Here is a 27,981-nt window from a genome sequence, read left to right as displayed (position 1 = left end):
AGCGCAATGTCCGGCTGAGAACTATCTCTCAGCCAAGTTTCCGTCAAAAAGACTATGTCCCAGGCTTCCCATTAAATACTTAGCCATATATCGTCAGCATGTTTAGGGAGGGACCTACAGTTAATATAACCCGCCTTAATACTGTCCCCAACTCTCTGTTCCATCTGTTGAAAGGGTACAGCTGACTCAGACTGCTTCAACAAAGGCATAATAGCGAAATTGCAGACCTTGCATATCTTTTCCCCGCCTTTACCTTTCCCCTTTTTTCCAGTCCCAACATTCAAAATGTGGCGCATGGGGCAATTGCCAGCCGCGAGGGCTAAGAGTTCCTCTCTCGTCCAGGCGATTCCCCCGTTTGGTGTAGATTGAGCAGCGTGGCTAGCGCTAGTCGCGAGTAGGTCGCGGACGGGCGCAGACGGGCTTGCCTCTGGCGCCCCTCCGGCGCGCCATCGGCGCGCCATCGGCGCCAGCGCGCTGCGCACTTGCGTCTCCAGCCTAAAAATAGACAGAGGCGCGAAAAGGCTAGAGCGCTAACTTTCAAAATGGCGCTGAAAAACCGAAGAGTCAGCGCGATATGGTAACGTGAAAGTAGACAGGTGAGGATTACAGGGCACCCTAAATACTGTAACAGCGAGTAACAATACAGTTGTTAAAAACATACAGTACAAATGTAAAAAGTTCAATTTTAAAAACAAGAGAAAGGAAAGCCCTTTCGAATGTGCAAATAAGCGTTTTATTTTAAAGTGCAGGTATGAGCGTGAGGCTGCAACAATTCACCCCCGTTAGATTCTTGATCTCAAACTGATCTGTACAACCAGCTAACCACTCTAATTCACAGGTCTTCTAATAATCAGGGCTGCGCACTTGCGTCTCCAGCCTAAAAATAGACAGAGGCGCGAAAAGGCTAGAGCGCTAACTTTCAAAATGGCGCTGAAAAACCGAAGAGTCAGCGCGATATGGTAACGTGAAAGTAGACAGGTGAGGATTACAGGGCACCCTAAATACTGTAACAGCGAGTAACAATACAGTTGTTAAAAACATACAGTACAAATGTAAAAAGTTCAATTTTAAAAACGAGAGAAAGGAAAGCCCTTTCGAATGTGCAAATAAGCGTTTTATTTTAAAGTGCAGGTATGAGCGTGAGGCTGCAACAATTCACCCCCGTTAGATTCTTGATCTCACACTGATCTGTACAACCAGCTAACCACTCTAATTCACAGGTCTTCTAATAATCAGGGCAGCGCACTTGCGTCTCCAGCCTAAAAATAGACAGAGGCGCGAAAAGGCTAGAGCGCTAACTTTCAAAATGGCGCTGAAAAACCGAAGAGTCAGCGCGATATGGTAACGTGAAAGTAGACAGGTGAGGATTACAGGGCACCCTAAATACTGTAACAGCGAGTAACAATACAGTTGTTAAAAACATACAGTACAAATGTAAAAAGTTCAATTTTAAAAACGAGAGAAAGGAAAGCCCTTTCGAATGTGCAAATAAGCGTTTTATTTTAAAGTGCAGGTATGAGCGTGAGGCTGCAACAATTCACCCCCCGTTAGATTCTTGATCTCACACTGATCTGTACAACCAGCTAACCACTCTAATTCACAGGTCTTCTAATAAACAAGTGGTCTGTAATCTTGGAATAACTATTGACAACAAGTTATCCATGAAAAATCATGTAAATCTTGTGCTAGGCACCTGTTATGGGATCCTGCGGAAACTACGTAAAATCTTCAAATGGTTGCCCATTGAAGCCAAGAAACCTCTGGTACTGGGTCTAATTGTAAGTCGTCTGGACTATGGGAATGCCTTATTAGCTACCCTAAATGAAGATCTTTTTTCCAAATTGCAGATCCTGCAGAATACTGCTGCCAGACTTATCCTAAATCTTCCACCCAGATCCTCCTCAGCCCCCAGCCTGAGGTCTCTTCACTGGCTTCCGGTAAGAAAGAGAGGCCATTTCAAAATGTTATGCCTCACCCACAAGATCATATATGGTACTGGGCCCAGTTATTTAGCGAAAAAGCTCAAAAAATACCAGCCAGCAAGAATGTTAAGATCCAGTGCAAAATCTCTTCTCACTCCATTGCGAGTCTGTACTGTACGAAATGGGGGACGATCTTTCTCCTTTCTTGACCCCTGTCTCTGGAATAAGCTTCCGTCTCATCTTTCCTCCATTGCTGATAACAAGTGCTTTCGAAGGAATTAAAAAAGTGGTTATTTGATCAGAAATAACGCTGTCTGGCTATGACCATCAGTCTATTGGAGTTTCCGCTAGCGCCATGAGACCTTTCTGGTGATCTGTGCGCTCAATAAGTTCCTCTGACTTTGACTTTGAGCTTGGCAGTACTCCATTGGTGTTCCTTTGTCCTGCATATTCCATGCCAGTCCCTGTGGGTAATGGAGGCCCCTGATGACATTTGCTAGAATATGTGGGGTGACGCCATGCATACCCAATACTGACCTTTCCCCACTGCAGGCCATATTTATCTCCCCATTTCTCTGGCCCTGCCGGCCGCTTCTGATGGGGAAAGTGGGGTTTTGCTCCTGGTGGCTCTGCTAGCCAGCAGTAGTGGTTTCCTCAGGCCTCCTACCCTCTATATTTTTCAGTTCTTGGGGAGCTGGGGTTTTATAGCTCTTCCTCCAATGAGAGAAATCTTAGAGCATGTTCTCCTATCTGGTCCCCCTAGCAGATCCATCCGTCTACTGTCTCCAAAGGGTATAGGGAGCCAGTGTCACAGGCCATGAGGAAGCAAATTCTAGTTCCTCAGTACTAACTGAAATCAGAAGTCCTTGAGTCCATCTTTGTAGTAGAGGTGTAGTAGAGGTCAGATGTCTTCTTTCTTCCATTTTGTCATTCCTCCATGGTCACGTCCCCAGGTCCAGGTTAATCTCAAAAGTATTTCCTTCGTACAGAGGTTTTGAAGTAGGGGTGGAAATTTCCATCCAGAAATTAAGCATCTCTGTTCAATTCTTGCGTGACACATCATCAATCCACCTGTTTCCCAACCACACAGCATATTAGAATATTCCACGATGACCCCTTCTAATCTGTGGACAGGTCTTCTCTGAGAGCCTAAGCCCCACCCCTAACTGGCACAGCTCCCTGGTCCCTTCTCTCTACAACTTAAAAGGACAGCCTCTCTTGTGATTGGCTTCAGAGGTCTGACTGCCCTCCATTGGTTCAGTCAGTTGAGCCTTCTCAGGCCAGGTGTTGTGTGAAAAGTAATTAGCACATGCATATTTTGTTCCACCTTTTCCGCTCCCAGGCCTCATCACTTGTAAATGGCCCTATTGTATGAGGAGGGTTTTGATCCACTGGCTGCCCAGCAGCGTAATTAACTAGGCCCCGTAGTGTGATTCAAAGGCAGGAATCGAATTAGGAGCAAAAGTAAAAATCTTGAACTGCCAGAAAGAGAGCAGATATGTAGAAATTAATGTCAGATCTGAATTCAATATCCTGATTTTATAATATTGGCACGTCAACCAGGTTTCTAGACAGAAGTGTGGTGAAACTGTAGTTTAGTACACATTTGGCCCATAAAGTACAACTTAATGAAGAACATGCTTTTCAGTAAATCAATGTAGATATACATACTCACACGATGAATGATACTCATGTTATAAGATCTGGCATGGTCAACACCAGTCCATGAAGGGTCCCTCTGTAACACAGCTGCCAGGCTGGGGAAGGCAGTAGTCTCATTCTCAAAGTCCACACATGGCTGTACATGAATGTACACAGGTGTTCAAGTACAACCACAGAGCCTCTTACTCTAGCCGTGTGGCAGAGGACCTTATCTAAAAAGACAGGCACTGGGGTTAGCGCTCATAATCCATTTTAACAGAATAGTGAGACTCGTGGTAGAAGTCTAAAAACTGGGTAGTCCAAAAAGCAGAAATCTAGGGTGATTAAATGGGTATTAAGTGGACTTTAAAGTTCAGGGAAAGGTAGCATTATTGGGTAATAAGCAGGTGTTAGGGTTCAGAGAAGGGTAGGTTTAAGGTGTAGTTAGGGACTTTTAGGGTTCAGGGAAACGTGTGTAAAGGGTAGTGAAAGGTTTTTAGATTCAGGGAAGGGTAGCTTAAGGGTTAGTAAGGGGCTGGTATGGTTCAAGGTTTGTTAGGGTTATGGGGTAGTAAAGGGCTTTTAGTGTTGAGGGAAGGGTAACATTAAGGAGTAGTTTGGAATTTTAAGGGTTCAGGGATACATGCAACCAAGTAAATGTAGCCCAATAAAACATGTTGTTTAGAGCAAATGTTGTAATAAACACAGATTCAGACATTTATTACTACAGTACAAAGGTTAAATCCTAGAAATAATGCCATAATCCAGCTCCATATTTTAGACCTTCTGGACCTTAGAATCATCCTGATCTGGATTTTTGCTGCCCATTCTAAAAGCCTGTGCAATCAGATTGGGCTCTAGTTCTGCTTGAATACCTGAATTTATAACACATGCATCTGACAAAAACAGGACAGCATTAACTATGTATGCAGAGGCGCCCAAATAATATTCCATTTATTGCCATTACTAAGTGAAGGGCAGCATCATGACACACCACATATTTGTGTATGTATGTTATACATCCATATAAAATAGTGATTTATTTTCAAGCAAGTGGGATGAGCTTTTCAAGGGTTCATGCATTGGGAAACCTCTGCCCTGAAATCTGCATGGGTAGTCCGGTTTACCAATGGTTTCTGTGTCATTGAGTAGACTGGTTCTCTGCATTTATGGCTTTAATTGGCTCTTTCATTAAAATTAGGCGTGGGCGGAAAATTCCACTCTGTCAGCAGAGTTTTGCCCATTCCGCCCTACGGGAGTATTGTGGAGTTCCAGCTAAACTCCGCTAAGCACCGCGTGAGTTGTATCTCGCCTGTGACTTGCCAACATTAAGTTTGCTAGCGCGGATGAGAATTTGCATCCACTAGCGCAATTTTCAGGCCCTAGCACCCCTCCAGCAGAGATTTTCTCAGCATGGGCGGTCGAAGCAGGTTGCGACCATTTGGATTGAGAAATCTGCTGCTTGAGTAGAAAATCTACTCGAGCGGCAGATTGAAGCTGCGCCCTGTAGTGCACCATGTGGTGCCAGTGACTGATTTTACAGCGCAGAACAATCTCCCAGTGCTAAAAATCAGCGTGAGCAGCGCAACGTTCCGAATTCCACCCACTAGCAGAACTCCACGGAATCTTGCGGAGATTTTATGTAACTCTGCTGAATTCCGTGGAGTGAAATTCCTTGAGCACCGCCCACTCCTAATTAAAATGCATCGTTCTTTATCTGCAAACCAGGTGGCGCTTGCTAGAAGTATAGCACGTTTCTCTCTGGTGTGGTATAGCCATATGTGGTGGAAATCAGAGAAGACGTAAATAATTGAACTTCAATGTTCACCATTTGCATATCATTGCAGATGGACGTTGTATTTCACTTGCAGAGTGTTAGCTCCCTCCCTACACCTGAGCAGAGTGTGCCAAGACACGTCATAAGGCCTCCTCTACCTGCCACATGAAGGGGGTGATGCCTCGCGCGCTCTCTGCTGCGCGCTAATGCCTGTGGATGTCAACAATGATCCGCTGAGGGGGAGGCAGACGGCGGGAGGCGGGGAAGGGAGAGGGGAACTCAGATAAATAGACGAGAGAGTGACAGAGGGAAGGGACGGCTAGACTATTTTTATCTAAATGATCTGCTGGCTGCAAGTGTGCCTCGTTAGAGGCTGCGCCCAATTATGCTGCAGCTGGAGGGAGCATTGTGCAGGCACTCATTCAACCTCGGCGTGCAGTTACACTGTTGTATTTACCTTATGCACGAAATAATAGCTTGGAAAAAAAACATAAGCGCAGCAGACAACCGGCACATCAAAAACAATTGAAATGATGCCACCGTGTAACTGTTGTAAAATTACCAGGCTTGTCAATGAGATTAACCCTCATTATCTCTTCATTTTCTGTGGCTCTAGCTGTGATGTCAGCCGGGCCGTTGGTGGTGGGGGGGGGGGGTAGACGACGGGGGGCGGGGGGGGGGGGGCAGACAGGCTGAATAAAGCAAACATTTAAAGCAAAATGAAGATGAGCCCTTTAACTGACTGACATATTTATCAGCAGTTAGGGTATTTTGCCGAAAAACATGGGTGGATTTCTTCGCATGTTTTTGTCATGTGACTAGGTGTTTTATCTGGAGAGGAAAAAACTGAAGAAATTAGCGTCCGGGCGAACAAGTAGGAATAATATTCCTCCAGGAAAATGTTAGTTTCTAAAAAAATAGCGCTCAAATAAATATGCAGGGGGCGGGGCATCTACTGTGTAAATTACGCGGCCAAACTGGAAATTCTGAATGAAAAGCGCTCCTCATTAGCTATGCAGCGTCGTCACCAGAGCACGGTGTGATGACAGAGCAGGGCAGAAAACATTTTCTATGTAGATATGAGCTTTTTTCCCTGTCCTGTGCTCAAATCTTTCTGAAGGGAGTGCTCAGGCGCCCTGATGAATATTTCATGAGCTGCTCCGCTCGGCTGAATGAATCGGGCGAGTGTCAGTGTGGTGGGGCTTGCAGACAAACCGCAGCCAAGAGGAGGCTCCTGACACAGGAAAGCACTCTGGCGCATTTTCACAGGAGCCGCCAGGCTGATGAAGAAGCGCCCTGACAGGCGAGGCGCTGCGTCCTCCGAGCATGAAGCTGCCGCTGCGCTAGTCAGGGGTCCGGCCCCAAGAGCCGCAGGTACGCGCGGGTCGCGCCCGGGCGCCTCTGCGCCCATCTCCAGCAGCGGCCGCCGGGCCATGCTCGCCCTTTCGGCTTCTGGGTGGTGAATTTAAACTTGCCTCTGGCGCCATGACGGCCAAGGAGTCTCCGAGGGACCTGGCGGCCCCAGAGACCGACATTTACATTAAGACGTTCAAGGAACACATGCATCTTGAACTGGAGCTTCCTCGGCTCCCGGGGAAGAGGACCACCACATCCCCGAAGATTTCCCCCCGCAGCTCTCCCAGGAACTCCCCCTGCTTCTTCAGAAAGTTGCTGGTGAACAAGAGCATCCGACAGCGGCGGCGCTTCACGGTGGCACATACATGGTAAGGCTGCCTTGCATGTCGCGTGCGGACCCACAGAGTTCTCCTATGCAATGAACATTCATGCTAATCTGTAATACTGCCATGGACAAGGCTGACACGCAGCTGAGAATGTGGCAAATACCGATCAGTGTGTGATAAAGCGCTTATAACACGTCTGCTCTGTAGCGCCTACAGCATGTGACATTAAAAGAATGGCAGACTTATCAGTGCACCGGTATTTCAGCCTGATAACGTGTGGACACGAGTTCTTTGCTATTATTATGTGTATTTTACCAGTGAGTCTGAGAGAACAATTCAATAGTGTGTGTGTAGTCACATACACATCGTATGTATGTATAAATGAATGTTTAGTTATATATTATTCACTCGACTGAAAGCTCTGATATATATATATGTTTGCATCAGGTCCATGTCCAACTGTGAGACTGGCTGTGCACTGGGGGAAACAATTGTGACGTAGAAGGGTTACCCTTTGGCTCAAATATCTTACTTGTCAGTTATCTGAAAATGGGAAAGACAAACATAGCTTGCATTCAGTTTCATCTGTAATAACAGTTAATTTTGCACTTTTGCAGTCAGTTTTATTTCTAGTGCGCTCGCTTGCATCGACTTTGATTTCAGTATATGTTGAGAGCAGCTTAAAAGAATACAAACAAATGCACGTCTTACCAATGCACCCGTTGTGGGGCTAGTGTGAAGGTGTATGAGGAGAGAGAGCGAGAGAGACATGGAGCGATGGGAGCAAGAGACAGATATAAACAGAAGGGTCAAATGAATACATGCCAGCAGGGTATTACAAGGGTGCAGGATTTTGGAAATGAAACCGCTCAGGTGCGAGCATTCTCCAATGCTTCCTAGAGCAAGTGCCGTTCGGGCCCTTGTCTTTAAAGCTGTAGGTTAGAAAGGACATCCTTCCTTCGGTGGGGAGCAGTGGCCCGGTGACGGCATCTTCTAAAAATCACTGCAACAAAGAAATGTGGGAGCTTCTCTCTGCAGCCCACGCAATTTATAATCTGTGCTGGTGCTCCCTTGGGTGATCCAAATGTGTGGGGTGAGGTAGAAATGTGGGGTGTACCATGCCCCCCTGCAGTTTACCCGGACTCCCCCACCCACCATTAGAGGTGGCCCTACTACAGACACAAGGCCCAGTTATTCCTGAGAGGAGCTGGAAAATTGGGTAATTGCATCGGGTCTGGAGGTCATCTCAGACGTCCATCTCCACGCTTTGCAGAGGGCTCCGCACCCGGTCGAAATCTCATTAGACACATCACTCTGGTAGACATCACTAGTTGGGTCACTTCACTGTAACCAGTCATTCTTCACTGCCTGGTTCCAGTTTTGCCTCCACAGCCAAACCAATCATAGAAACAAAAAGAAGTGAGATTAGAAAGAAATCCCAAAACGTTGTCTCCCAATTCTCTGAATTCAATTGACTGCTGTAGTGTGGTATAACCGTTTTCCTAGTGCCAAGCGACCCCATGGATTATAGCGCTTTTGTAACATAACAGTTTTCTTCCTGGGGAGTTAGCTCTGGTTCTCCTCGTGACATGTGTGAGGCTAGTACCATGTAGGACACTGAAGGTCAAATTATCCCCCATGGATGATGGCTGTCATCCCTTTAAACCAAGCCCTACAGAAAGCTGTGATTCCACATTGATGACCCCCGCCTTTTGTTTATTTGATTTGAAGTGTGCCTGTGTTTCACCAGGGTGGCTCTAAGACAGGAGTCTCCAGATGACTCAGAGATAGATAGACATGGCGGTAGCTCGATGATGATCTAGTAGAAAGTGTGCGAATGCAAGGCCTACAGTAAATACGATGCCAAACTGAAAACAAGGTAGTCCTTAAAGACTGAGTTCCATAGACCGAAGAAGACAAACAAGGTGAATCATTCCAGGGATCAGACACATTCCGTATCTAAAACAAAGCTTTCCAGGTTCCTTATTGAAAATGCAAATCAGTTCAGGTGCATTTATTTCAGTAACCGATGATCAGAACATTTAACAAATCCACCGTATCCAGCTTGGGTCTGTGTGATCTTGTGCACTGTGCTCAACGTCGGTCTTTCCTTGTACTGTAGTCTGTGCTTTGACAGACCAGGTAATAGCAAATGTCCTCTTTTTTCAGACCACGTATTTTGTCTTTTCTATTAATTATTGCTGTTTGTTAATCGTGCATGGGAGGAATATAAAATTATCATATGTTGTGTTATATCCTCTACAAATCTGCGTTTTCAAGCTGGAGGGCTAATGTTGGGGTGATCGTGAAACAGCCAACTCTCCAATCCCCTGGCCCCGGTTTGTTTTGCTGTCACGTACTCAGATTTGTTGTAGGAAAATCCCACAACGCAGCCCTGGCTAACGCTGCGGGTTTATTTTCTCAAATTCCCTTCATTACCACTGGTGCCAAATTTGACTTGATGATTCCTGGAGTGTGGGTTGGGAAAAGCTTGCAGAGCTGGTAACAATTAGCAGCTGAAATTATGTCCGCTCATGATTGTGCCATGCACGCACAATCAATCAATCAGTTAATCAATCAATCAGGTTTCTTGTAAAGCGCGACTGCTCACCCCTTAGGGTTACAATGGGCGAACATCCCCCAGGCTGGGCTATGCGGCGAGTCTCCTGGCTTCCTTGGTTGGAAGAGTAAATACAAGAGCTGCCCCGGCAGTTTTGCTGTCTTATCTATAGCCTTCTTTGATAAGCACATATCTGCTTTAAATGGGCATTGATGTTACGAATTTAAGCGAAGGTTAGGTCAGTTGTGACCTCACATAGAGATTAGTAGGAACACTATACCTGGCAGGATTAGGGGGGCTCTTGCAAGATACTTTATAGCAAGCAGTATTATAAACAGATGATTTATTTAACCCGTTAACCGCGGCGCAAATTCCGCCGCGGTGCGGAAGTTTTAATGAGTGGGCGGGGCTGCGTCGGACAACGCACGTGTGCAGCACTAGCCAGGTAGTGCTCGCGACGGCCGTTAGCCGACGCGCGCACAAAATGGTTAAATTATGTAGAGCAACTGGTGTTCAAAAATATAAGACTCGGAGCCAGTTGTACAAACCCACTTTGCATTTCAAACCCTACAGTTCACAAAATTACACTATTTATCAGTGGCTTATGTCAGAAATTGATTTATTAAGTTGGGATGGATTGACTGCTGCCAACTTAATACATATTTTAAAGAAACAAGGGAACCCAAGTAAGGTCTGCCAGGGACCTTGGGAATTAAGCTATTTTTAAGAACAGTGGTCCCTAGAGAAACAACAGTAAAAAGGGAGGAAATTAATATAGACCCAGTCAGTACTATATTTGTATAACTTGTCCAGCCGGACCGAGGTCAGATATTTAATATTTTAAATTCGAATAGGAACAGTACAGACAAGACAATTTGTAAGTGGGACACAAGCCTGCATCCAACTAAACCAAGAGGGACAAACAATGCAGAACACAAAAAGCTCAGGCAAAGCTGTAGGTTTGTTAAACACACAATTTTCAATGTAACAAAAAAATTGCAAGAGAACACTTTTACACATTAAACGACAATTTAGAGCAGTGTATAAGGTGTATCGGGTGCCGACGGCGTTTCAATCCATATGTACAATAAATGGATCATCATCAGGACATTTAGAATAAGCATGCTTGTGTACAATTGCCTGTAATAAATGTTGGCAACTCGCGCATGGATAGTAACAAATATGGAACTGAGGGCACGAATGGTGAACAGCCAGTCCGAGAAAAATATAATCAGAGGTGTAGGGGAACTGGACCTCTTAGAGCGTCAAAGGTAATGGTGCGGCATTAGTGAGACCCATCCAGTGATGGAAAGGGAAAGGCGCGATGGCTTGAGTATCCCAATGGGGGAGGGAGCCGCAGCCGCATGCTCCTAATTCCAGATATAGGGTTGTGCTAGGTCCGTGTTCCTGGGTTGCAGACAGTAAATGCCGATCTTCGAAGCCAGCATTTACTGTCTGCAACCCAGGAACACGGACCTAGCTCAACTCTATACCCTCAACCCTATATCTGGAATTAGGAGCAATTTTAGGAGGAAAGAGAAATTTTGTGAGGGCCATTGCATTGGTTAAGGGTTAGATTGAAGTAAATATATTACACTGCGTATATTGCACCATGTCAGAGCTTCCCGTCATACAGTTGAGACCAAAATTCTGATTACACATAAAATTAAATCATTTGAAAGTTATTATAAAACAAATAGCCAAATTCCCCTAGTCAAACAATTGTCACTGAGCACACTCAAATGGAAAAAGGTCTCAATAGATTTTAGCTGGTCAGACCCACTCTTCAACTTGCCAACCAATTCGCCGTACCTGATGTAATTAGTTCAATGTTATTGTGATTAATCACAGATGATTTAAGAGAACAGTATTCTATCAGTAAATTGAGTGACTGTTAGATGCCAGTGGAGGTACAGTCCATTAATCTACTGTGGCCCATGGTTGAAAATGGAGGGATTTGACTGCTCCTACCCCTTGCACTCCTAAAATGCCTGTAATACGTCACACACACTTAATAACAGTAAATCTACAAGATACAAATTAAATAATAGTGAGAACACACGTTCTTATTTGCTCTGGTAATTGTCTTGATACAAGGAGGCAATTTACTGTTGATTTCAGTCTCTATGTGGGTTGACGTACTAGAATTTAATGTTATCAGGAGGTTCAGTCAGTACTTTCTAGTGGTGGCACAGACTAACAGTTTACTCAGTGCCTAATTTGAGCCGGTGGTTTCGGGTTCTCAGCACCGGCACTTAATTATCAACACTGGCGCTTTTCACGACCACCAGTTAAGGACACATTTATTTACGGGTAGAATACGTGATTTGCCAAGGATCACAGGATGCTGAGCCGACACTGAGGCTCGAACCAGGTTCACCAGCTCTGAAATTGGCACCTCTGGGCATCATGCCACATCCTTTTCCCCACTTTTACAGCAAGTAGTTTGTTTTGTTTTAGGCTGTGCTAACAGGAGAAATGGGCTAGTGCAAGCTGCTTCCTGACAAGACCCCGGCACTACAAATGAACCACTGAGTTTACTCTACAGTTGATTTCTTGTAAAACTGTTAAAATTAAAAAATCAATATAACAACATTGTGACTTTAATGACTTCTGCGTTAATATTTTATTTGCCATAACAGGAATTATTAAAGCACTTGTACTGACGTTTCACAACACCTGTTGTAAGGAGTTAGTTCCATGAATGCTTTTTCTGAGTCATGGGAAGAGTCCTTGTTTTGTTCACTCAATCCTGAAGATGTAAAATCAAATTTGAAATAAATATTTAATCATTCACATTCAACAAGACTATGAGCCTGAGGTTAGTTAGACAACTCACAAGCCTGTTTTTCTGGATTGACTCCAAGATTCAATCCCGCCTAGTCACAGGAAACATATTTATTAAAAGCATGTTTCTAATAACAACTTGATTATTATATAACAAATCCTACTACAGTTCTGCCGTTTATAAAGTGCTACAAATAATAGATTTTCCCATTACCCATTTTAATGATGCATAATTCGCTGACTTCAGAAACATCTGTGGACTGATTTGGCCTTGCTGGTTCTTGCATCCATGACTTGCATATATCAACAGACGTCAGCAGCAAGTACTGAACTCTTGAGCCAACTCGTTGGCGTAAGTGACCATTAGCACAAAGCAATAAGCAGAGGGCCCTTTCCCTGTTAATTGATTGCCACGTATGGGTTATTGTGGCCAAAAGTATGGTTGTGGCACATGGGAGCTGTTAATGCTCAGAAGGCTACAATGTATTGGAATTCGGAAACAATTCACCTGAATTTAAAATTAGCATATTGAAGCTGTCAGAAATTAGGCTTATGCGACCCCCCAATGCATTACCGTGCACCATGAAATGGAATGCATTGAAACATGTTTAATTTAGCACCGTTTGTACCATGCTCCAAAACTCGTGCGAATCTTGAGTCCCAGAATCAATTTGCCTATGCTTTATCCACTAAATTGTTAGATTTCTCTTTTTAAGAATGAGAAAGTTTTTATAGGCTCCTATGGACTTCCCAGGGCCCTTACCACTAACCACTATTAGCTAGAGATGGCTTCCAAAGGTGAGGCAACTCTAGAGGAAGGCTACTCAATATCAAACGAGGTTGGGTTATAGGCATCACAACGCATATTTTGCTTTCCAGTTTTATCTCACTCATGCAGGAGGTCACAATAACAATACGTTCCATGTATTGCCCCATTATACAGTTTGGAAAAAGTAAGGCTCACTTGAAGGTGCTGTATGTTTGGCGCCCAAGTTATTTTAACTACGCAGATCATTTTTTGGGCTGATTAAATGGCTACAAGTACCCATAACACACCAGCAATTAGTCCAGAAAGCTCCTTCTGGAAATCCTTCATCTGTTGAAAAGAGACCTGAGGTTGATAGTCACCCATGGACCTCCAACCAATTATTTAGAGAGGCCAGTGTAAAAAGAAGTCAGATATTGGCTGAAGGAGAAACTAGCCTACATGTTTTTCAATTTTATGATTTAAGTGAGTCTATATCATATAGTCGGATGGTTTTTGCTGGACCTTACTTGGAAGGCAAGTGTTGGACATCGAAGTCTGAATAGATCTTTTATGAGCGTTTGTCTTCTGCGTGCATACTAATCTCAGTGTTTGAAAGGGATAGAGACAAACTTGTTTGAAAGATTGGGCGCACTAGGTGAAGTTTGCCTGAGAGTAAGATTGACCTACTCTGAAAAGGCTGACATGATCACGTGTCTTTAGAAATAGAGGTGACTTTGCCCATACATCTTTCAACTAGAGATTTAAATACCTCTGAACAATGATTTACTTTTAAATGATCATAATTATTAATTTCAAAGAAATGGTTTATTTGATTTATTTTTACAAAAATCATGTGAACTATGTTTATATTTTCTTCTGATAGTAATTTACTGCTGCTTGAATTAGTGATACATTGTGCCCAAATTGCTTTACCGACTATAGAAAGCTACTTATCATGCATTACTCTTCACAGATAGCATTACTCTATTCTCAGAGCATCATAGAGTTTGTGTTTACCTCTTTAAGTATTACCATCCAAAATTAAATAATATATTTATAGATCTTACCTTTCTATTTACATTTGCATCTTCCACATAAACTTACCTGCATCTGACTGTCTATTAGTGTACACTGTCACCTGCGTCATCTACGCCCCTGACACTTGATTTATCTATAGTATCTGTCCTACTAAATAGCTCTGATTCTACTGTACTTTCTATTTTACTGCATGTTTGCTTATCTGTCTCTCGATTTTCATTACTCCTGCTTGCCCATCAGATTTTTCTCGATGTGTGCATGTCTGCGTTATGTCTGTACATTGATTCAGAATTGGCCTCTATGTCTAATCTTTTCTGCTAAGTTTGGGCAACCAATCAACTGTAGTAATCACATGCTGCAGCTATGAGTTACTATGAACCAAATGAGCAAAGCTAGTCATTTGGAGTGTAAATTAGAACTTAGCAATGAAATAAATCCATCATATTATAAACAAGTTGAAACAGCCATTGCAGAACCAGCGAGAGAAATATGTGAACACAGATTTATGGTATAAATTATCTATATATATCTCACACAACAACCGACTCATAAACCCAGGTTGGAACACTGTCGAATTTTTTAAAAAAATGCAGTGATACCGTGGGTCAAATCTCTCCAGAGATCTTCTTTTCTTCTGATCCCCTAGGGGTGTAGTAGTGTGTCAAAGAATGAGTCAAAAGGCCCAATATAAAATATCAACATGGTGTATTATTTCAACAGGCCTCAGAAGTCTAAAATCAGTGCAGATGACTCAAAGGCGCATAAAGTGCTCAGTGCGAGAAATATATTTACATGTATACATCAAAATAACATGGGGTATACACAAATCACATTCCATGACATCAACTTGAATCTATCAACGTCTTGAGGTAAGTGGGAAGGGTATCCCTTGAGTGTGTCAGCGTTTTGACCCAAATAGAATAAAACTTCAGGTCTTACCAGGGCAGCACCGTCTGACTGGTGTCCTTAGTTGGAAGCAACTCCAGCGTTGCCAGTATGGTGCACCTTAGAGCAATCACAGTGTTTGGCAGTGCAGTGCAGGTTGGGCTTCGTTGCAAGATACGGGCCACACGGCATAGGAATATTCTGTGTCTGGCAAGCACGGGAAGTGTACACCTAGTATCAATAGCACAACCTATGCAATGCTTCATGAGGTCCAATATAGGAATTGCGTTCAAGCTATTCCGAGACCCTGCCAATGCCTGCCAATCTGGGTTATATGCTAGATGTTTTTAAACTATATGTGGCCCTGTAATTCTAGGTGTGGTGTAAAGGTGCACTGCCAAGAAATCAGGGTTTTTATATCGACCTACAAAAATATTAACTGTTGAATATTGACAACCACGATATCATCAATGCAAGTATATGTAGGTATTTTTAGATGACCTATTCATAACGCCACATGGGCATACCTAGTTGATATGTACTTCGTCAATGTAGGTAGACATGTGGTTAAGAATGATAAATCAGCAGTTTCCCATGCATGCTTATCTTGACGATTTAATTATATAAAAAAATTCTGCAGTCAATATTTTCGAGTCCAATATCTTTGCACTCAATATTCTCACATACAACCCAAGGGTAGAATTAAACTCATATCCTGAGTTGAAATATCACCATCAAATTTTGCGGTGGGGCGGGATGTTAGGGAGAGATGGTTTGTAGGGTAAAATAAATTAAAATCTAACGAGTACACATGCACTTTTCCTAGGAAATACAACCAGTAGTACTGGAAAACTAATGCAGCGTCCGAAGTATTCTCCAAAACGTTTTTGTGAATTCTGAAAAACATCATTATTATAGTTCAAAGATGAGAACAAACCTTATGGAGTAAATTTCCTTTTTTTCATGAATCAGCTGCTTGTTTTGTGCTCTTAAATGCAATTGTGCATTGAAAAGCAATGCAAAATGTAAACTTTCATAGAAAAATTCTGCAGATGCTTTCCAGCGTTGAATTATTACACGAATATCCTAGTAGCCTGAATTGAAGTTTGTGGATCATATATGGCTTCATTGGGTTCTGTGATTGAGGAAGTTATCAAATTATATGTACAAAATAATTTGCTCTGGTAAGTGCTAAAGAAAATCAAGAAATTCTGCATCCTTTGCAAAGGGCAGAAAATAGGAACTTCGCTAAATTTGCTGGTGCAAAATCCCTTTGCACACATGTACTCTAGCCTCTAAGTGCCCAATTTACAAAGCTATCTTTCTTGAACACGTGTGACATTGTCATGCAAAATCAAAAACAGGTCAGAAGTAAGGCAAGAGAAAAATCTTCCTCCCAGTGGTGCACAGTGACTTACAAGGGTGACCCAATGTGTCTCACTTGGAAATAAATTCTCACTAAAACATGTAGACTTGTTCTTTATTTTTTAGGACAGAGTCTGTAATGAAGGGACTTTTGTTTCCGTACTAATGTAAAAAACTGCCACACATTATCTTTGTTTCAGAAAGAAGACTGTGATGCTTCTTTATAAATATTTTTTGACCAAGGTATCTTTCTGCGTGATGTGCACGTTTTCCATAGTATACTCTACTGTTCTCCGGGTTTTCTATTTTATGATCACTTTCAGGAGGCAGCTTCAAACGAATGGACTTTCACCCATCTGCACCCAAAAACTCAAATCAAAAAACGGGAAAATCCTCAACAGAGTTACAAACCTTCTAATATTCTTCTACAAGCCTCGTGTCTTTCCTGGGATACACCCTCTTGCGTTTCCAAAAACTCAAATACCACTTTCACGCCTTTGCACCGTACAATGACTGCTGAGCCTCTATACAGTTAGATATATTTTCCAGCCCTGGTGTCCTTTGTCCCCTATGTGAATTTTAATTGCATCTTTTATAATGTGACAACAGTTTATATTTTCCAGCAGAACCATGGAAACAGTATGCTGTTCTCATGAGCTGTTCGCGGTCTAAGCAAAAATGTCGCTCCTATATTCCTTGTAAAAACAAGTATATATTCCCACAGAAATCATGTATCTTTGTTTCCACGGGGGTTGCCCATTCATGTTCAGCTCTGATCTGACCTCTGTGAGTGGGGGGTCATACCAAAGGTTTTAGGCAAGTATAGTGCAAATCCTTAGCTATTTTATATGTGTTGTGATAAGCAATGACTTATGTCGTCAGTAGCTGCAAGGAAAAGGTAATAATGTGTTTCATTTTGTCTAAGAGCATATAATAACAATTTGTAAGTCTTGGCTTAGCATGAATTTGTAGGCCATTGAATGCCCTGAAACAATTCCATAAGGACACGCATATTTCAATATAAATTAGATTTTCTTTGTTGACGGCACTCGGCATACATTGGAGTTGCAGGCATTGATTGCCCGCTGAGCTGACCAGTCAATAGCTGTCACAAAAATACCAGGGCAGCAGCTAAAGTGGTTTGCTGATTCCACGAATAACAGCAAGGTAAGATTACATTGAAATTCTGCACTTGAAAATTAACTTAAAATTACACAAATGAAATACTGAAGCTACGATCTTTGGTCGGTCAAGTCATTTTCATAGCTGTTCCTTGCAAGGCTACAGCACAGGTATGGCTGACTTAACTTGTATGAAACGCTAATAATACATACTCTTTATCTCGCTACTCGGTCGGTTACTCACTGCTCACAACAATATTGTTATTTATTTTCCAGTAGAGTGAGGGTTGCAAATGCTCTGGAGTTTCACACCTCCATTTGAATCACAGGGACTCTTTGAGACGCGTGAAAAGTTATTCTGTGCCAGCAAAGTTTTGCTCAGCTCATAATGTGTTGTTATTTGAAATGTTTCCTTGTTTAGTTTGTCTTTAGCCCTGCAAAGTTTTGGCAATATAAGTACATTAGTTATTAGGTCCTATTATTATTGGTTACTATTAGCTAGTTATTAGTCTACATTAGTAGAAGCATGGAAATATTTTTCTGCATGTTTTTCTTTTGGGACATCTATTATTGCAAAAGTCACAATGTTCATGATAACTTGAAAGTGTACAAATTTCCAACTTCACAAAGGGGAAAATATTTCGATGGAAATTTGCGATGTTTATGAGAAAAAAACTTAGCAGTGTAGCATAACTCTACTAAATGCAACTGAAAAATGCAAACTTTGTTCTGTAGAGTGTTACTGTGTGTATGTGGCCATTGCAAATAGTGCACATAACCTAAAACCATTAATTTTTAAGGTATCTAAACTCACGCACCTTCAGAAATACCAAATTCAGAAGAGTGAGGCGCCCAGCATTCAGCACACGTCAGAAACCGTGGGAGTCAGATGCTGCTTTGTATTCAAATTCTTTATTTGACTATATTGAGTGTAGAACTCATTTAAAGAAGAGCAGTAAAATGACCAGTTATATTTAGCAGTATTAAAACTTATGAAAAAATAAAATATCCAGTGATCAAAAGTACATCCATGTGCCCTCATTGTTCACATTTTTGACAGAGCATCCCACCCACCAAAATCTAAGGGCCTGATTACAAGTTTGGCAGGCCATCAGACCGGCGAACCTGTGGTGGCAGTCCTTGGTGGTCCACCTGCCATATTACAAATACGTTGGTGGGAACGCCACAGGCCTGAAGCAACTGCCGGGGATCATGGATGCGATGGCAGTGGTGTGGTGGTCAGAGGCCTTAACATGCTGCCGGTGCCACTGCAGAACCTCGATGAACATATTAGGGCCCTATTACGAGTCTGGCGGTCCTAGGACCACCAGACTTGTGGTGGCACAGCAGTGGCGGATCCAGCCACCGCCCGACCATCAGTCTGCCAGCCCCATTACGACTTTGGCAGTTGGACCGTCCTGGGACTGCTGGTTCTGCCAGGGAACTGGCATTGGAGCAGCGGTCAGAGGCCGCAATTTACTTGGCAGGACCGCCACATTCCCGCCAAGTGGCAGCCCCCCAAGCATATTACGAGTTTCATCTCCTCCAGGGTTTACATGGAGGTTCGTCCTCCACATAAACTTTGGAGGAGAGGAAACTAAGGGGGCCCTAGAGGGCACTCATGTGTCTCAACCGCATGTGCACTTTCGAGCCTATGCTGTGCAGAAACCTTGTAGTGCAGTCCCATTGTGGTGCCTTTTTTAATGGCACCGCTGCCTTTAAAAGATGCACTGCCATTGGACCACCACGCTGATCGCCTGTCAGACTACTTCTAAATCGCAATCTGGCAGGCGGGGCTACCTTCGTTGGAGTGATGGAGCAGCGGTTTGCACCACCACTCCACCGAAAAGTCGTAATTGGCCCCTAGGAGTTTCCTCACCACCACGGTTATCATGCTGGTAAGGCCGCCATGAAAACTGTGGCAGTGAGGAGACAAAGGGGCCCCCGTAGGGCCTCCTGTAGCCTCAGGGCCATGGGGTGCCTGCTCCACCCCTGTGTGCACTCACCCCATTCCAGCATGGCATGGACTTTTCAGTCCATGGCATGCAGGAATGGGCTTTGGCATTCCCATTAAGGTGCCTTTTAGATAGGTACCTCCACTGGGACACCAAAAGACCGCCCTCCAGACCATGAGATAACTAGTAATCTGGCAGGCGGCCGGTGGCCGAGTTTTGTGGTCTTAGAGCGGGGCACTGGCATGGCAGCCCGCTCCAAGACCGCCAAACTTGTAATCACGCCCTAAATCTGGTCCTAAGTCACCCACATACATCAAAAGTGGCTAAAACTAACGCTCCAGAAAGGTAAATGGCTATTTTCCTTCAAAGCTGAGAGATGGTCGGCCATGTAAAGATTGCAAAAAGTACGTGCCAGAACTCTATTTAAACCCTTTTATAGTTGGGGACTAATGTGCACTGGCACCACTCTCTCCCTGGCATACCTTTACATATTATGAATGAAAAGCCACCAATTATTCCAGAGTCCTTCTTCAATCCTCATATTATCAAATTTACACCGAGGAAAACTTGTACCGAAGAAAACTTGCTCCTAAAGGCAGTCATTTACGTTTAGGTGGGCAATACAACAGCCTGCTGGATTGAAGGAAGCTCTCGTCAGCTGTATTCAGAGATTCTTGTCTGCCTGACATTATTCTCTTTCCCTGAAGTGCATCAGTTGATTTGGCAGATCCAATTTCGACAAAACTGAATGCCTATCAGACATCATACATTTTTTGCCCACCTGGAATTCTTTTTGTTTTTCACAAACAAACACTTAAAGCAGGAGTTTGCTTGTGAGAAACAGAAAATGATTGAACCTGAAGAAAGTATGGAAAGTATGCATCGGGGAGTACGGCCCTAAAGAGTGCAGCAACCCTAATGTATCAAAGTCAACGCCCCTATAGTGGACGATCACTGCCTTTGATTTGTGGCTCCACTAGCAGTCAATCTGCAGTTCTGGAAATGGGGTGGAGGTACTGTGAGTTTTGGCAGGGCCATAGAGCAGTCCCATCAATCTCTAAATGTCCCCTTAATTGGATTCCTCATTTTTTTCAATTCTACAGCATAGAAAGTCACCTAAAAAAGGTCACTGCTTGAAAGAGGAGCTTCCTCACGGGAAATCCTGAGGCAGAATGAATTTCTAAGGAATCCTTTTTAAATTGCATGACAGAGATCTTTACACTAAAGACTCAAATTAGGATAAAATAGAAATAGGTCAACACGCCTGTAGACAAATTGTTTCTTCCCTGTAGGCAAATTGATTCTTCGTAGGAGACAAAGTGTTCTTTAGTGGACTTATTTTTGCTATTTCATCACAGGGATTTAAAGTAGACACACATATGGACTGTGTAATGGTGTGATTTTATGTAGGAAATAATTCTGAAATAATCATTTTGTACAAATATATGATGCATTTGCAGCTATCTGTATTTGTAGCATACTAAGTTGCCTTTTTTGATACAGTAAATGACATCTCCTGTGATTCAACAGTGACATAATGTATTATTGTTCATGTTATTTGACTTATAGTTTTAGTTATGTATTAATTCCATGGATTGTCGATGTGTTCTGACAGCCTATGTGCTGTTTGTTGTATTTCAGTAAGTACCCAAAAAAGTGGACAGGATTGCACAAATGAGTGAAAATGTAGCATTAAAATAGAAAGTTGATCCGAAAATTTACATCATTTGAAAAATGATGATTTCAAATGTGTATATTTGTATAAAACAGGTTGGCATCTCTATTTGTGAACACTCCAAAAGGTCTTTGGTATAAACATTAATAAATGCTCCATATTAAAAGACTGACAGTGAACATATTTATATGTAATTTCCACCTCTGAGATGTTAATATATAGCACAATGAAGAACAAGCTGTGGCAATGTCAGTAGGTCTGACTTATAACTGAAAGTCGAAAGAAACGGAATGTCAATGACACTCGTGTAGACCAGACAGGTGGGTCATTCTTGGTCATTACAGTTTGCTGGTTTCTATGGCCAGGATTCTGACTCCTAGTCCATAGTGCATCTACCAATGTGAGAGGTTCATAATCCTATGGAACCTTCTTTCATACCCATGCTTACTACAAAACCCCTTGGTCTGTTACTGTCCCAATATTTTGATGGCAATTTAAACAATTTCTAATGCAGCCTCAGAAGTCGTGACCGCAGTATGGAAGGAATGGATCCCACAATTACTGTGCCATTGCCAACAGCCAAGAGAGTTTTCTGCAAAACTCCCAAGCACTGGAATGTGGAGAATAGTCTGTTTCTATGTGCACTGGCAAGCAACCCATTGACTTGGACCTGATCAAGAGAGAGTTTCCACCTCCTCCCCAAACACTATTTAAAACCCTGTATACACCCTTTCCTATTCTATCTTTTATTGCGCACTTCAATGCAGTTATGAAGACGTCCCCATGATTATTCAATGTTCTGCTGGCACACCAGGTTTAAGCACAAAATTGGAAGATATTGTGGACTTGATGGGCTCTGAAAGTATTTGTCGAGTAACCAAAAATGTCATAGAAAATCTGAGAATATTCTCAGAATCATCCAAAAAATGAGATTGTGCCTATTCTTACGTTACCACAGTAAACTCTCAGTATTATACTTACTTCTAATGAAGTTCACTTGTTTGCTTCACATTATTCTAAAAGATGGGTGGGACCAATTTTGGGCTGAAATTTTTTATGTTTTTGTTCAGCTAAATATATTTCATGTACTATCAATTAGTTTTTATTTCGAGTATAAAGATTGTCTATTTTAGAAGACTAGTGTGCATTTGGGTTTACACTCTTGTTGGTGTTGTGGCAGAATCTACTCTATCAAAGAATTTTGGTTGTTTTTGCTACCAGCTGACCACTGTATAAAAACCTCATGTAAACATCAGCCCCAATAGTTTAGACATGTTTCTTTCTTTTCTGTTATTTTTAGCATAAACGTATTTTTAATGGGTTCTTCTCTGTGCATCTTCTGAAAAAGGCAATGAGTTGCTCTCTTAACGTTCAGGGAAAGAAATCAAGTCAAATGGAGAAACATTCCACTAAGTCTATCATACCAAAGAAAGTACCTCCTCCCAAAACCAAGAAAACCTGAGGCTCCTGTTGTCCCAGGTCGTAGAGATCCTCAATTCCCACCAGCTGTTTCCTTTATACCCTACTGGTCAGCATTATTAAAGACAGCTTTCAAGTATTTGAACATGGCTAGTATAAATTAATCAACACTTGACACCGAGGGAACCTTTGCTGACTTGCTAAAAACTAGCCGAATAGTACCCATTCCCATATGCTGATCTTAAACCTACCCTCCAACTTCAGACCTAACTTACATCTACCATGGATTGGCATATACGTTCCTTTATCTACAAATAACTTCTAGCAGACTACAATCTGGACTTTGTGCCAGCTGTGGTACATAAACAAGTACTCAAAGTACTCGATGACATACGCCTCCTCTTGAATAAAGTCCTCCTTACTCTCTTTGCGGCTTTTGCCACAACTGGTCCCTAAAGATGTATCCCTGTATAAGAGCACTGAATGGTTTTGCTAGGATTAGTACTAAACTAATTCTCATTTTTTCTGTCAAATAGTTGTATGCTGAATAAAATGGGGAGGTACACCTCCAAGGAAGCATTTATGTGTTATGGTGTTCTGCAAAAGCTATTCTTTGCACCCACACTTGTTACCCTTTTTTTGGATGTGCTGAGCATATTATTTGATAGGCAAAGTGTCTCCTTTCACATGTTCACATGACACAACTTCAATTGAAACATTCGCAATACAAAATGTACTGTTCCTATGCTCCTGGTTGGCGAAGCTCTGAAATCAGATGTTGAAGAAATATCTGGTGTTAAATCTTCAAAAACGATGTTATTCTTACTCATCACACCAAGTCACAAAGCACATTTGAGTCACCAATCAATCAGGAACTAAAGGAAAATGAGTTCTCACCATCCATCTTGCTCACAGTAAAATCCCATGTCTCCACACTTTTTAATCACTCATTTCTCTAAGCCTGTACATCCATGTCATAGCAACAATGTCTAGTAATTACTTCCATGCACTTGAAACGATACCTCAATCATCTTTTGCACCACTGAAAGGTGTCCTCCACTTCATGGCAAGACATTCAACAGCAGTACAAAGAAACAACAGAACATATCACCACTACACCAAAAACAAACTGTTTTCAAAATACTGTGCTAAAAGGTGTTTGGAGCAAACACTGCCTTAACTTACAACCCGGGGCATGAAATAGTGCCAGTCAAAAATAGTTTGTGATCTTTCCTAACATCTGTTATTTAAGGGGAGGACATGATTTTACTCGTTGCATTGTTCCAAACCAGCTGTGTTTTTGATTGAGCCAGAGCTGACATAAACTGGAGTTTTTCTAAATAAATCATAAAACGTTCAATGTTATGGAAGACCAGATACCTAAACAACAAAGTTTAATTACCCTTCTAGTGGGTGGTCACTCATCTAAGGTAAAAAAAACATATTTACAGGTGTTTTCAAAACCATTTGAAGAAACCTCATTTTCTAAACTGGTTTCTGAATAAACGAGGTCTAATGTTATCATGGCATTATTTAAATGCAAATCGGGCAACCCAAACTCTCTCTGCTTGTTTCACGTGCTTTAGCTCATAACAAATTCTCTGCACCGCTGAATGTAGCAGGAGTAAGGTTTTAAATTAGTCTCATTTTTATCCGAGGCTTTCATTCGTTTCAGCTTTAAAATCCAGATGTTAATGGAAGGTCAGGCAGGTCCCGACCAGTTCTTACTTCTATGCAGAGTAAACCATACCTTCTGGACTAGGATTTTAGAATGACTAGCACCCACCTCCTCTTGACCCCTCCCCCTCTGCCATGAAGGTGGTGGCAGCACAGCACACTGATTGCTTGCATCCCTTACTTTATTAAGGAAGAGTATGTTCCATACATCTGCTTGCTTCTTTCTGGGGCTAAATACGCACAAGCATGTCTCTGCCACCCTACATCCCAGTAGCCCTGTATTGCATCACCAGCCAGCACCTTACTAAACCCCTTAATTGCCCTCTGACTCATGTATACGTAATAAAAAGGTGTAACCAGTACGACTGTATGATGTATGCACACATCTTGGGCAAGAGCCACACCTGTTAGTGGTAATTCCCCTTGAATGATTGTGCCTGAGTTGAGGAAATATAGACTAATGTATCTTAGACAAGTGTGCAACAGCTACACAAGCAGACAAGGGGTTAAGACCTGTCACATCATGTTTAAAGCAGTAACAACAAGTGCATAATCCTACCTGCTAAAAACAAACTGACCCTCTCAAGAGGAAACAGAAGTGCAAAAAGGGAAATGCATAAAGACGAGCATTCATGAGCTACTCTTCTTACCTGGTCTGGGACAACATCCTTCCAAGGCTCAGTCTGGCCTCATCAGTCATGCACTTCAGAAAGGAGCTCAGCACGCACTGTCAAGGAGTACCACGCTCACCATCAAAATGGAAGGTCTTGGGTCCTCTGCCTCACAGCCCAATGGCAAGAGACTTCTCTACTCCCATTGCAACGTATGTATGTATGTATTTATGGATCTATGTATGTGGTATTTTTACAGTGTGAACCTAGCCAAAAGGCAGCGGAGCAATGTCCAGGGTCAAAGACAAGCACAAATTGACAGGAAAAGTAGCTGGTTTTTGGATGGGTGATGCATTCTGATAGTCTTCTTTAATTCTTTCCTAAATTGGAGCAGAGGTGGGCGACCCTGGCTACAGGGATGTTCCTGATCTTGGGTGCATAGATTTAAAAGGCTTGATGCCTTGTTTTGGGATTTTTTACACTTTAAATATACTGAGAGGGGCAGTATAGAAGACGAAGGGCTTGCTACACAAGTAAGGGGGAACTAGGTGTGAAAGAGAAGTAAAACAAATGAGGGAAATACAGCCCCCTAAGAGCTACTATGCAAACGGAGTCTCCCTGCCCCCCTACCCAGGAGTAAAAAGGACCAGTGCCTCCCACTGATTATTGACTAAAGCCATGGAGTGGATTTGCCCAATACAAGTGAATTCATTTTATTGGTCTCAATTGTGGTAAATAAAATCTTCTTTACCGGACTGAATTTCATACGGAATCTTAAAATAAAGTAAAATAGCTCAAAATAACAAGAGGCAGAATCCGTGGTATAGGAGGTTTTCTAAATGGGCTTTATTCCATCCAAAATGGCCGACTCGAGTCGCGGCCTTCAGGTTCCGTCACCACGAGGGTTCAGGAAGTGAAGTACAATACTTTATTGACAGACATGTATTTTTATAATAAGTGCATTACAATGAAACGAATGTAGAAGGCGTAACATTTGATAAGAAAAGTGACATGACAGGTACGTAATCGAAACTAGGCGTAATTAGGAATAAAAGAAACATGATTGGTTAGGATTATCAGACATAGGTGGATCTATAAGATAATACTTGGCATAGATGCGCGCGCGGCAGCATGACGTGTAATTGACGTGCAACTAGGGGGTGAAGGGGACTTGACATTTAGCTCTACATGTGGAGACGAGAAGTCTGGGGGGTCAAGTCAACCTAATCCCAAATCATATCTAACATCCTATGTTTAAAGAACTATGTTATCCACAAGGAAGGACTCTCGGACAGAATCTATTCTATACTAACTGTGTGTGCGTGTACAAGCGTCTAAGTGTCTATATGAGATGCGAGGGGCAGAAAACTTTCCATGGCAGCAGGGCTATGAATCACTTGCAGGAGGACGGAAAGGCTGAGTCCCTTGCTTGTGAGCTAGAGGAAATGTTTACCTAAATCACTAGACAGGAATGCATCGGCTGAAGAGCAAAATAGATAATTCGAAGGTGAAATACAGCTTCTTGGCAGGCAGGCGAAAACTGGCCGAGGCAGGCACCGTTAGCTGCACAGGGAGTAGGACAAAGTTCATGGATACAGATGCGAGCTCAAGCTGAAGCTGTCAGAGACAGAGAGCAGGGAAAGGCTTTGAGGACAGAATCGGGCCTACTTGCCTGAACTGTAAAAATGTAGTAACTTAGCCATATAAAGTCGGTGGCCTTTCATACCTAGGAATCGAATATCCAGCCCATCGATGGCGGATCTGACAGAGAACATGTCGACGGTAGACACACATATGTTTGCGTCTTAGAAACTGGAACTGGAGGGAACATACATGTACTTGTAACATGCATATAGAACCGTTGGGGTCCAAGATAGGGGACATAACTGATCAGGAAAATCCACATTTCCACATTCCCTCCTTGTCCCCTACTTGCCCTTCAAGAGATATCAATCTTCATCATTCCATCGATTTGCTCATGGAGCATCATTTCTTCTTCCTTCTTCTTCCGGCATTTTGAACGAGAACTGTGATATGGAATGCATGATGTGGCATACAGACCACAAATCGCGGGTCCACATTGCAGGCATAAACAACAACTGAAGAGCATAAGAAGGCCAATACCTAGGAAGGATAGAACTCTCCATCCCCAGGCTGATATCACACTCCAAAACCACCCGGACCACGTCCAAGTGCCTGGATTCTCGTGTATCTGGCTTACAATCTTATGAAGGCGTGTTATAGCTTTATATACAGATGGCGAATTTTCTGGTATGAATATGCAGCAGCTGGATCCGATGACCCTGCAAGCTCCGCCCCTATCGGCCAGGATGACGTCAAGGACAAGACGATTCTGGAGAACAACAATTCTCATCACTGATTGTTCCTCTGTCAGATTGCCTAGGGCGGCTATAGTCTCGTTTACTACAGCTTCAAGAGTCTTGGTGAGTCTGCGTATCAGCTTACTATTTGATATTGTACCTATATAGGGAAAGATACCTTTATTGAAATCTACATACTTGTCCCATGCCGTCTCAGTATAATCGACAACTGGGTGATCTCTACGCTCTCTTTTGTGTACTAAATGAACATTTCGATAATAATCAGGGGGAGCTAGGAAAACAGGTGGCAAAAGGAATGCTATGTAACAGGTACCATCCCAATCTAGAGGCAGACGCATATATGCCGTCTGACCACATATAAAGTAAGAATGGCGAGAAGCTCTAAATGAAGATTTACCTTGATCACTATATTCTACTGTAGTAACGCATTGGCTATGGCCCATATGTATGGAACCAACTTTTCTTACACATAATTCACCCTTAACTGGAAATACTGACATAGTGGGCAGAATTAGTTCAACTTCGGATTTGACATTCAAAATCATAAGATTAGGCGTAAAATTACCTAATTTATACACTTCATTTTCTAAATCAGTTCCTGTTCTACTGGGGTGACCCTCCTTATTAGGGTGACAGACTTTGAATAAAACTAGATTCAGATTTCCCCATATCCAATGTTGTTGATAAACTGCTGTGTCTGGGTCTATGGAATTTAATAAACTAAACCATGCTCCACAGGAGCCATTGTGTGTGAACGGATGTGGAAAGAAAGGCAG

The 27,981-nt window shown here is 42.5% G+C and overlaps 1 protein-coding gene across 2 annotated transcripts in view; it reads left to right on the top strand.

Annotated features, from left to right (window-relative positions):
- The window catches only part of PDE4B (phosphodiesterase 4B), a 1,470,628-nt gene that overhangs the window by 716,593 nt on the left and 726,054 nt on the right, over window positions 1–27,981 (top strand). The window contains exon 1 of one of the 2 annotated variants that reach the window (XM_085602356.1): window positions 6,447–7,064. The exons of the other annotated variant lie outside the window; for it this stretch is intronic. Within the exon in view, the coding sequence (XP_085458482.1) occupies window positions 6,826–7,064 (239 nt within the window). The 5' untranslated portion in view covers window positions 6,447–6,825. Of the gene's footprint in view, window positions 1–6,446; window positions 7,065–27,981 lie in introns of those variants that run through there. 2 annotated transcript variants of the gene reach the window in all.

This window comes from Triturus cristatus, chromosome 4_2 (genome assembly GCF_964204655.1).
Source record: "Triturus cristatus chromosome 4_2, aTriCri1.1, whole genome shotgun sequence".
In the NCBI taxonomy this organism is placed as follows: Eukaryota; Metazoa; Chordata; class Amphibia; order Caudata; family Salamandridae; genus Triturus; species Triturus cristatus.
The sequence above is the reverse complement of the archived record's forward strand: the minus strand, read 5'-3'. Positions and strand labels throughout refer to the sequence as shown.